A 12748-nucleotide genomic window follows, 5' to 3' on the forward strand; every position below is an offset into this window, starting at 1 on the left:
TGACCCTCGGTGACAGTACATCCATCTACTTAGTAAGAGCAAGGAAAAAGATATGCAAATATTTGCCTACAAGCACTGCTGTCTACCTGMATCACAGGACTTCATTTGGCCCATTCAGTATTTCATTTACCCCTGTGTCTGGAATTAGTGCAYCACTTGAGAATCTTAAAGTCTACTACTCCAGACAAAAGAAGTTTAAGGAGRAAATACCTTTTAAGTCAATTGGATTTTTGTAATTTGGGGACTGTACTGAGAATACTGAAAAGTATGACCCAGTTATACCTTAAAGGCTCAGAAACCAACACAAAGGGAGGGGGWGAGCACACAGACTAGAAAGATTTAAAGTCTGGCATGTTTTTTTCCTTTGTTTTGGTTTTATCTAATATAATCTTTTGATCATCTAAATTTTTATTGCTTGACAGTGGGGATGGAAGCAAAACATCTGTGYCCTGAAAATGCAACTTCACAAAACCACAACTGCATATGAACTAATTTCATATTTCCTAACAGTTATCAGGTAGCTCAGTTAGTCAGCTTTCTGGATACATGGTTCTGAACAAAACATAGAACACATTTCCTTCTTCCCTGTAAAGCCTTTGATCAGGCATTACAAATGTTTAACAGAGATTGGGCTGGAGAGTAAATTGGTGCATCCTCAGCCAGCTGCGCAATCCCCTTCTCGCTCCCAGGTCTGCCAGGAAGCACAGGCCCTTTGAGCAGCCCAGACAGCCTGTCCTCTCCATCCTGCCCAGAAAGGTAGCCCCATGATATTCATGCAGGGGCCAGCAGGTTACCTCCAGGGAGCTAACTGCAGTAGGTGTCCTGAAGCATCCAAACATTTCACCAAAACTCTCTGAGCATCTGCGAACATCTGCAAAGTATGCTCCCATCACTTTGAACAATTTCCTAATTTTTTTTTTCCCAAAAAGAGATCACTTTTTGTTGACTGATCAGTTTAACCAATGGTAAATATGACACAATATGTAACAGGCATCATCAACCCTACTATCCAGTGTTTTTCCCTGGCTCAGGAGAAATTCTAYAGACTTCTGTGCAGTATCATTGGGAGAGTACCCAGAGAAAATCTCAGGGTAAATCACTGTGTCCCCATTTCTTGTGGCTGTGCTCCTTCCCAGGCAGGAATGATCATTTCAACTCTTTCGGCCTCGTTTTTGTGYTGGCAGAATGCTGTAATGGTCACTCAAGGTACGGGTGAAGTTTCTTATTTCCTGTTTGGAATGATTTCACTGTAAGGGTGACCAAGCGCTGGCACAGGCTGCCCAGTCGGTGGTGGAGTCTCCATCCTAGGGATGGGTCTGGGACATGGTCTTGGGCAACTGGGTCCAGGTGGTGCTGCTTGAGCTGGAACTGGACAACATGACTTCCAGAATCCTTCCCACCTTAACCAGGCTGTCATTTCGTGAAACATCGAGTCATTTATAGAGAAGCAAATCCATAGCAGAACAAACCTCCATCACTACCTTTTAAATGGCTGGCTTTCATGTCTGTTCTTTCTTTTGCAAGTTGGCCATTTACCTTTTTGATTTTATAGTTCCTTAAAATCTATCTGCAGTCCTTAAGCAAGGCCTCAAAGGCACTTTTCTGGACTCATTCCTCACAATGAAGCTTGTATTTTGAGAATTGTAAAGCTGGAGTAAGCAGCAAAATATTTCTGTGTGTCAGAAAGAAAAGAAATGTTTTTAATAGCATTAGATTATGTTTTTTCTATCATTAYGGGATTTTAATATGAGCTATTTCCATTCACTTTTGTATAGTTCCTCTCAATTTATCTCTGGATGACAGAAAACTGAGTTCATCCCTCAGGCATATCTTTTACATGGACTCTTTAAGGAGAATTCTCCATTACATGCTCATTTAATGCTTTTGATTCTGAGTCAACCCTTGTAAAAAAAAGCCAAGCCCTAACTACCCTAACCAGGTATTCACTATTTAATCAAATTACAGATTTTAAAAACATATTGCAGAATGGTAATAGCTATTAGGATACACAGACTAAGTAAGGAACAGGGCATTTCCTTGAGTCTGCCAAGCAAGCTAATGCAGTTTCATAGACCTCTATTTGCACAGGAGATAAGAAAGGAAATACCGGAGGAAAAAGAAAAAACCAAAACAATAATGCACTCATTTAAAATAAGTTAATTAGCTCTGAAATAACTGTCTAAGAATCAGGAAGCACAGACTCCACACCAAAAGGACGAATGGAAAGAGACAAGCATGATCTTTGAATGCTGTGGTTCTGAAGACTTAGTCACTGCATTAGCAGAGCACACAAACAGTCTGGGATTGTCAGGGCTGACTTCTCTACAGCACATAAATCTTTATTATGAGGCATATGGGTCTGACAGCTCCACAGCACACAGGCTGTTGCAAGATGCCTTTCAAAAGAAGCAGCAACCTCACCATGTGTGGAAAAGGTGGGTTTGCCATTGCAGTGCCTGATGCAGTTAAACAATCCAGCGAGAGCTGTAGTGTGTGTCATCTGCAAGAGCCTCACAGATATCAGCAAGCAGCTGTATGAAAGAACCCCACACAGGAATGCAAGTTCAAAAGAGGTGGGCTGGGACCTAAAAAATTTAACTTTGCATTTGCAATGAAGTGTTCATCTAACGTTTACATGGGACAGCATGTTAATATTCCTCTCCTGAATGAATAGCAACAAGAAGCAAAAAATACATGGGAAAATGGGACTGGGAATGGGAAAAACACCATCCAAATACTGTCAAGATCATCATCTGGCAAACAAAATGAATACCTGACAAAGAGGATCTCACACAAGGTGCCATGAGGAGAGCAATGGAATAGCAAGAGACAAGRAGAACCGCTGCTGCTGACAGGATTCAGAAAAGTTGTGAAGATTTAGGGCACTCTTATGCAGGTGCTCTGATGGTTTAACAGTGTTTTCTTGTTATCTACACTTGTCTTTAATTAAACTGATTGCTCAGTCCAATATCACGTTGGCCTCTGTTTTGAAGACATGCTGTGACACACTATGGTGGCCTTTCCTGCTGTGAGTATCTGTGACATCTACTGTATCTGCCTGCTGTGGATTTTTCTGGTTTTAGGCTGAAGGCTTTCCTGGGGTCTGCATTACCACCCTAGTAAAAATATGTAAGCATTACTGTCTCTTTGCTTTACACCTTGAGGGGCAAAACTCTATCATCTGCAGTACAAACACCTGTTTTGATCATGGAAGCACAGGAAGTTATTCTGAGATTTAGAGAAWTTACAGAACTTGGAGAAAATACCATCACTGTCAAAAGGCCCCAACTTAATGAAGACRGCAGAATTCCAGCCCTACAGTTTCAATTAGTGGATTAAATTCTATYAGAACAACATTTTTCAAGAATGAGGGCCTGAAATTACACCCTTCACATAGGTTTCATGTATTTAGGAGATGATGGATGCTAAGACATGGTTTCAAAAATCCAGAGTGGGAATTTAAATATAGAAAATTGTTAAAGTACAGTGYAGTTATATTATCACAACTTAATACTTAAAACCACTCAAGATGGCATTGCAAGCATTTGAAGGTAAATGCCTCATTAACAGATTGATGCTTTTATCATATGAGTCACTAAGAACTTCTGTTATGATGGTAAAAGCACATTAAAAGCTGTAAAAAAAAAAATCTATCCTGTACAACACAGTTCTTCAAGGTGCAGCCTTCTCCATAGCACAGGGGAAAAAATCTGCAAAAACCAAATGCTGCATTTTCCCCAGTACAAGACCATATATATATATATATATATATATATATATATATATTTTCAGAACAGCAACTGGCCTCTAAATGTTCTGCAGTTCTTATTAAACAAGGATGTGGAAAGTCACAAGTTATTTTCACAGGCATTCTTTCCCTCTAATTGGGGTTGCAAATAAGTCTGGCAGGACTGAAAAAAAGAGGCAGGAACACTTCATGAAAGCATTTATCCTTCAGTGACTATGAGATTTTACTATGTCACCCTTGCCCATCCGCCACGATGCTGCAGGAATCTCTTTCATGCCAAATTATCCTGTGTTTGGACCAAGCAGAGGGCCAGATCCTGAGGGATTTCAAAGATATGTACTTAAAAAACCTAATCTAATGATGAGATATCATCACAACTCACGACCCTCATAAGCTTTCCTGAAACTTATTTCCAGAAAATCATCCTGTTTTAAGATATGGATGCAAAAACAGTACCTCTTGGCTCCCTGAGCATCTGCTTGAGTATAAACTTCAATATTTTGCCCAATATTTTTGGCCCAGAACATGGGCTTTAAGCATAGGGGAGAAGCCTGCAGGCCAAGGGCACATGCAAAAAGCAGGTCTTCTGATAGATGGGGCAGAAGTACAGCATCCTCTCTCAGGCAGGGACCATTTTAGGAGCTTCAAAATGCTCTGCTGTCCTCCTGTCATCAAACTAAGATTATTTCTTTACTGAGGGACCTGCTTCTGCTGCTCCCTTCCCAAMTGGATTTAATTCTTGATATTCAGGGTGTCTATTGAGACTGAAGATCTTGCACAGTGCCAATTTATTTCCAGCTAATAGAGGCTCAAAAGTGATAGCATAGTTTATTATGGAATTCATTAATATCTGATTTTAAGGATGTGGCATACTCTGTAAGTGGCTGAAAATTACGGTGTTGCATAACTGCTGTGATCTATTTAAAATTACACTTTTCTATTTCAGAAGTTCAAAAATTAACGAGGGAGAGAGAGAGAGAAAAGAAGCAAATTCAAGATTTGAAGATTACTCAAGATTTGAAGATGGTTCACCAAAAACCAGCAGGCTAACGAAGAAACTATCAGTCCTCTTGAAATTCCCCACGTATACACATTAATACCACAACAAATTCTTGTTCTGACTTCTGCTTCACGCTGTGAACATTTTTGCCATCTCTAGCAGGAAGACTCATGGATTAGAAGTCATGTTCTGAACAATCCCTGGCCCGAAGAAGAGGGCCTGTTTTTAATAAACTGCCTCACAAGGCTGCCCGGGAAGCCGCAAGCCAAAACAATGGACAAAGATTTCTCAAAACTTGTAATGCTTTTTACATTTCCATGAGTCCTATTCCCTATGTTAAGAATGAGGTGGGCTACAGCAGAGTAAAAGGCAATTATATAACCAATCTGAACCACCTCTAAAATTTACTTGCTAAATATCAACACCTTATTTCTGAAATGCTCAGGTACAAATAGATTACTTCACCCACTGCAGATGSAGTTACCTCTGAGGAAAGCACAGGGGCCATCTCAGATTTCCAAACCTCTCTCCAGTGATTTGAAAGTATAAGTGACCAAACAGCATCTTGATTAATGAGAACATTCTTACTACAGCTTAAACGAGCACAAGGATTAATTACTCATGCAAGAAAGAGCTTCCTTCAACCAAATTACCTACTTGCTATTCTACAGAACGCTCTTCCTGGGCAACCTTCCATCTACTCACACAGTCCAGGTGACAGTAACCTTCTAGGTTTAATAAAACTTATACTATTAAGTGGTGTGATAATAAAAATGTTTAAAAAMCAGAAGAAATACCATATATCTTCTGATTAACACTTAAGTAGTATTTCATCACAGTATAGAACAGCTGGAAAAAGCACATGTCCACCTTCATTATAAACAATTTAGTTTTAATAAATTACATTAGATGAAAATTTAATATGGACTATTAGAACTGGTTCATTAACCCTAACATATCATTTACAAAATAAGTAATTTCTATGGGTCCAGTATACAGTTTACACTGAAGTAAGAATGAAGCCAGTGTTTAAGGGTCAAATTCAACTCAACTTCAAGTGTACTTAGTCTTTATGTTTTTTCATCTGTATCTTTCATATAAAAGAGACCTATGACTAAAATGAGAGAATGCTTGCTGAAAATAAAAGGCTGTCCTAATTCCATTRCCATAAACAAAATAAACATTACGTTTTTTTTCTAATCATGTTCCTAATTTAATCCCAGACTGAAATAAACAGACTATTTTTGTTTGAAAAAACCCAAAATCTATGAAAACCAATGTAATTTGTTACTTTAATGCTAGATGTTACAATGTAGCTACATAACCTCATAGTTTTATTATACATTATTCTTTTATTGATGTCCTTACTAAATTATTAGTCACATAATGTTTTAGCTCATACTAAACCAAAATGTCTCAGCCAATCACAGTGTTATTTCTCATTTATACAGTTTCTTCACTTCAGCTGCATACGTCTACTATGCACCCTTTTATTCTCTACACATTTGTAGCACACGATGTAATACCAACTGAGCAACAGYAATTGTAAACCAGAGGGAAAGAAACTGGAGATATCCAGACTGTTTWTTTCTTAGTAGCCAAGGAGCAACTGCTCTGTAGTGAAGATGGAAAAGAGGCAACTATGACAGGAAACAAGGGTCCTCCGACTCCATAGTGCCTTGAAGAAAGAAATATAACACCAGACTCCAATGAAAATAATAAAACCAGAAGTAAGGGTGTTTGTGTACATTTTCAYGCATCATGTGGCTCATAAAAGCAATTTTGCTCTCATGAGATCATTGCTCTCTGTACATACGTGGTAATTAAGAATAGCAGAAGGTGCTTAAACGCAGATGGAATAACACCACGAAGCAAACCATTTGCAAGATAACTATTCTGGTTTACAACAGGCTGGGTAACAAAACTGTTCTTCAAATGCTCTGGCAAGCATCAAATTGCTTTGAGATGTTACAAAAAAAGGTATTTGCATTCAAGTATACATTTGTCACTACTCCCAAATCACTAAAACGTCCCATCTTTCCCATCAGAAAAACAAYTGCTTAAAGAAATTAATTTRCACTGAATACCTCATTCAGTCARGAGGAAAGGCAYAMTTTTCTGCATGCTCCAAAGGCTGTAATATTTGCTRTCTCAAGGAAGTCTTCTTSGAACATCAGCCTAGRGTAAAAAAATTCTAGAAACTATTCTTCACTGAAATTGCCATATTCAGTGAATGCCATTTCACTGACATGCCTGTAGGATCCTGTACAAAAGTTCAGACTCTGAAGATGGTGAAATTGTCTCAGCGCACTCTACTAGCATAGATGTTATCTACAGCAAGATCACTCAGTGAATACACAATAGAAACCCAAAAAAAAAACTTTTCTTCATTGCTTTCAATTCAAACCACTCTTACACAGAGGAGGCAGAATAACAGATTGCATGTCAAACTACAAAAGCCTTGCAGGTTATTCAAAGTACAGCTTGAACATTATGTCTCCTTCTGCTGATACAGTTCATTTCTAGATTATAAGGAACCCTTGTAATGCACATAACAGCTTAATATTGCCTCAARTTTTTGAAGCATCTCAAAGGTACCAAAACACCTTCTAACTGAGCCAGCAYAATATTAACAGAGCAGGAAAAAACCCATGCATTGCAAGGATCCAAACTCACAATGCTCTTGAAAAATAAAAGTCAGAACTGAGGATGTGAGAATCAGTATGAAGCTCATAATAGCGATGTTACACCCTCAGAATGTGTACACCCTCAGAAAATGTCTAAACACAGCATTATATATCATAAGCATCCTACCTTCTCAGTTCTGATGAGCCCTGCCACTCACACTTCTACAAAAAACGTACATGAATGCATGTGTGGGCTGCAGTGCAGACATGCCTGTCACACGGCTGATGATCTCAACCAAATGAAAACCCTCTCAACTCACCAAGCACACCAAACACATTTCCTCTACATTTCTCCTCCTATCTACAGATAATCAGATGAATGAATCTGATTGAACTGATACATCCAACAAGATGAACAGTTCTGCAAAAAACTCTGAAGTTGTTTGATAGGAATTATGAGGAATATGCAGAACAGAAGGTGGCACGTACACATATTTTGGCTCCAAATAGGGATGCCCTGTCTAACATATTGCCTCRATTCCAAACTTCTCTTTATATCATATTTCACTGTCTTAAGTTCCCCATACATTTCTGYGTATCTTTAGCTAGATGACAGGCAGACACAGATGACAGACAAATATACATTAGAATGGTGACGTGAGAGCAGTTTCATACTGAGCAAAGCAGACTTCCCATTTCAAGTAGTATTTGAGTTCTTTGACTATGAAAACAAAATAACAACAACAAAATCCTCCTTCATATTTTAATCAATTTTTCTCATGTGTGCTGCTGAGAATAAGATTTCAAAAATYGGATGATTTAGTTAAGCAGAACTTTGTAGGACATGAGATAGTGAAAATTTATATATATTTTTGAAGTTGTTCTCCTTTTTTACCTACTTTAAATTTCAAAAATCATATGAAAAGAAAATTTGTTTTTAAAATCCACTATTCTGTAATGAGAGCTGGAGATTCTGWAATGAGAGACTTAACTTTATTAAGGCCAACAGCTGAGGCCATCACTGTCTTTTAAAATTCCATTTCTTAAAACAAAGCTTTGGAAACAGCATAACTTGTTCACATTTCAATAAAATTAAAGGAAGAAAAAAAGGGCATCTTAGATTCTTAGATTAAGCTCTTCATTATAAACACACTTCAGACTGAAAAATTGCCATTATTGTCTGACTGAGTGTTCATGAAAGCTGCAGAATTGCACTCCCAGAGATTCAGATCCTAATCAATTTTTTACCATCATGTTTCCCTCTGTGTAAAGCAGCACGGACGAACAGAGTAGTTGCAGCCCTCCTTCCAGCTACAACTTTTTCAATAAACACTCTCCCATATTCCAAACCTCCCTTAAGTAGGTACTTTACAGGCATAGATACATAAAATTGTGACCTGCTCCACTCATGCTCATCCCCTGACTGACACACACGAGTCCTTCCTGAGGCACTCGTGAGGGAGTGYTGGTAGCAGAGTTTTCCAACCAGTTTTTTCATCTCAAAACCATTAACTCTTTTGATGCTTGTACCTCCAAGACAGTGAGCACAGGGGGTCTGTGCTGAACAGGATAAATGCACCTCACCACCCGGAGCCAGGGAAGAACTCATCGCCTGCCAGCAGGAGCAGAGATGCGACACGAGCCCTCGCTCAGCCAAAGAAATCAGCACAAGGTGCTTATTCAAGCCCACAGGGAGACACTGCAGAGTCATATGCTCCTCTCAAACAGGCACAAGTAAACAGAATTCACAGCCAGTGCAGAATTTATGAATTCTCAAGTATGCAAGAATATTCTTCTCTCTCCACAGCAGTAGCTAAAGTAGTTTGGAAACCACATGCCATAAAGAGATAATTTATTGCCAAAATGTAAATCTTCAGAACATCTGTCTGTGGTGTCTCTCCATAAATTCACATAAAGCTATCAAGGCTCAGGCTTACAAGCACAGCATAACCACGTTGAACAGCGCTTCAGATGCTTTTCAGATTCTCCGGTATTCTGGATACTGTCCAAGCAGTAATTAATAGAGTCAACACATTCCCAGTGTTTGGTGTTGATTTGGAAYTGCACAAAACTGTCTCCTCTGAGAGTAGTGAAATGCAGAACACATGAAATCACATTGGACGCTTTCAGATGTGGAACTTACACAATATTTGCTGTGGATAATAAAATCTCATCAGCTCTTATTCACGCTAGATAATAACAAACTATTTTCTGTCAGAGCCAGGGACATTAAAAAAAAAAAAAANCTTATTCACGCTAGATAATAACAAACTATTTTCTGTCAGAGCCAGGGACATTTAAAAAAAAAAAAAAACAACATGCTATCTCCTCCAGTTATGAAAAGAAACAGCCACTTCTCAAAAGCTTTATTTTATGGTAATATCAAAATAATGTAAATAACACACTGGAAGCACCACAAGGCAAATATGAGCGTCATATAATCCAGTTACCTGCCACCAAATCACTAAAGAGGGAAGAAATCTGCAGCTTGTGTGGTGCTTACAAAACAGCCATACTAACAGTCAACAGAAGGGCAAAGCCCTGTGTTTACTTCTGGAATATCTAGACAGGAATGGTGTCAGCACCCATTTTTTCTGGCCTCACCCCCAGTTTGCAAGACCACAGCTGAAAGGGCCATAAGATCCATTACATCCCTACAACATCCCGCCTGCTGAGCTTGCCAGGATGGCATCTCACACCTGGCAAACAGCCTTGCTTGCTCACTCCCACCACACACAAAGCCACAGCTTCACCAGAGAACTCAGGTAAAGCTCTGACTGTTGAAGGAGGCTCCAGTGTCCTCTCCAGAAGCACTGTGTAAGCATTTCCAACAGTGCTTCCAGTGCTACCCATCTCTGAGATGACAGCCACAGAACACAGCAAGGCATTTACAGATATTAAAGTGTTAGTKTTATTCTATCATCAAGTCAACCAGGAGAAGGCAATGCTGTGAGGAAAGACCTGCAGCAGTTGGTGCACTAGTTGGTGCAGTGACATAGATGTGAAGGGGAAAAGGAGGACTGTAAAGAGAGGGGGATGCTCAAAGAGCATTAAATTATGATTGATGGTGTTTTGTTTAAGAGGGGACTTATTTTCAGCTCAAAACTGAAYACCACATTGCTGCATACCCAACTTTTTCTTATTCATAACCAAAGACAGCCCTTGCAGGGGGGCAGGTATCACTGAGGCTAAGCCTTTGCAGCCTGAGTGTTTTATCGACCTACTGTAATTCTCTGGATTTCTGAAAATCAAACTGTTAGTGCACGCTTTATTCAAACATTTAAAAACATTAATGCCAAAGTGCTCTTTCACASATGTCCAAGTAACTCAGGAACAGCCCAAGAAAAGGATCTAAAATAAATTGTCCATGATCTTAAATTTACTGCATTCACATGGAAGAYTTTTAGGGCTCGGTGAAATAGCAAATACCAATGTGTCTGGCTCAGGTTTTGATCTTGCAAAATTAAATAGTCACAGAACCACAAAATAAGCTGAGCTGGAAGAAACTCRTAAGTTTCTGAGTCCAGCTCTCAGCCCTGCACAGCACCATTCCAAGGTCCTTCCACCCTTCCACAGAAGAAGTTAATAACATTAAAAAAAAAATACTCTCTGCAACTGGATATAAATAAATAACCTAACTGCTGGATATATAAATGAAATAAATGTTTATATTTCTYTTACTAATTTAATACAGGAAGTACACAATTTTCAAACAGGGCYCTTCTGTCCCAATACCAGATACCAAATCTTCATTACCCAGTTTTAATTACTTCCTCTTCATTATACAGGTAAAGAGGTAGAGGAAGGCTATGTTTAATACACACTTGCCACTTGGCAGAAAAAACGATGGTGATTAGGGGTGGACACATGACTGCAGCTCATATCGAGTTTTGGTTAGCTGTATACAGGTTCATGGAGGAGCACAGAATTCRTGCCAGCACAGGTTTAACCTGCCAGGAATTTTGCAATGCATTTGAACCATCAGAGGGAATTTGTATTTCACGAAAACACTGTAGTCAAACAGCGAGATTTGAAGGGAAAATAAAGTGGAACCAGGATGGGAGGAAAAGAAAAGGGAATGAATGATGGCAGGTAGTGGGGGGGAACCAAATCCTAATTAATCAGGCTGGGCAGAGAAAATGACTCTTGAAGCAGGGAGAGCCAGAACAAGGAAAGAGGCAATCTTCCAAATACATTTGGGTTATTTAGGATATAGCTGTATGATTTGCAAAGCAATGAGCTCATTTCTGTAACAAAGTGGTGGYATTAAGGAATCAGGAAAAGTAGCATTCCAAGGGACTATGCTAAGTTTCTTTCTATAGACCAGTTAAGTTGACTTCTCCTTGTGTATCTTTACAGCCTTAGATAAGCTCATCACGAGAGTCCTGTTCTCCCTTCCCAACCCAGAAAACAATAAACAGCCCTCACTCCTACTACAAAAAATAATAATAAAACCTTTAAAAATTAAAAAACCATTACACCACGCAGTCATGGTACAAACCAGCTCTTGTCTTGAGAAAGGGAACAAGATAAAATACAACAGTGTTGTTACTTACATTCTTGTATTGCTGGTCTTGTTGATAATTACAGATTTTCCAGTCTGATCCACGTTGTGATCCATTCCAAAATAAGCTGCCACTCTGTGCACTAGCATCCTCTGATATGAAGACATCTGAGGGAACTTTTTATAGTGATTACTAGAAACAAAGGAARCAAATAGCATTGATAATTATATTTCCCTCTAAGCTATACATAAATGAAAATAGCAATACATTTGCTAATTCAATGGACAGAAATCTAACGGAAAACTTCTCTGTTGTGCATTTACATATAATTGTTTGCTACAGGAAGGCTGAAAGAGAAAACAAAAAAGGAATCAATTTTAGAATTTCTAATAAGCACATTTCCATGTGCAGCATCGGGACAAACAAAGCTCACACTTCACAGTACCTAGYCAGTATTCTGTGTGTTGGGAAGAACTCGTCCCGCAATCCCCCACACGCACTCACGCTCCCTGAACAACCAATCCTACAGATTTGCTGAGACACTGGCAACAGCTTTCTGCCTTTCTCCCAAAGGTCAGATGCGGGGCAATTCTGGAAAAATCTAGTTCGGCAAACGCTCCCTTTTTTCTCTATTACTGACAAAATGCCTATTTCCCATCAGCATATTTTTTTTCCTCTGCTGCTGTTCTGACTTTCTATTTTTAAAGCTGCAGGAATATTTTATTATCAAGGGAATATAGTAGCAAGAATCCCTACATCTAAGTTCAGTTTTGTTTTCCAACACATTGGAATAACACAGCACAAAGGAAAAGCCATGAGATAACAATTTTGATTATCCTCTAYGCTAAAAGCTTTAATTATATTTTTG

General features: G+C 38.9%; 1 protein-coding gene across 9 annotated transcripts in view; it reads right to left on the reverse strand.

Moving 5' to 3' along the window:
• Positions 1–12748, reverse strand: part of ARPP21 (cAMP regulated phosphoprotein 21) — a 138827-nt gene that overhangs the window by 77359 nt on the left and 48720 nt on the right. For all 9 annotated transcript variants that reach the window (XM_057376972.1, XM_057376971.1, XM_057376970.1 and 6 more), the window contains one exon: positions 11932–12072. In XM_057376972.1, coding sequence (XP_057232955.1) covers positions 11932–12072 — 141 coding nt within the window. The remainder of the gene's footprint in view (positions 1–11931; positions 12073–12748) is intronic.

This window comes from Malurus melanocephalus, unplaced genomic scaffold (assembly GCF_030028575.1).
Source record: "Malurus melanocephalus ecotype Western Australia unplaced genomic scaffold, MMel_1.1 scaffold_297, whole genome shotgun sequence".
Taxonomy (NCBI): domain Eukaryota; kingdom Metazoa; phylum Chordata; class Aves; order Passeriformes; family Maluridae; genus Malurus; species Malurus melanocephalus.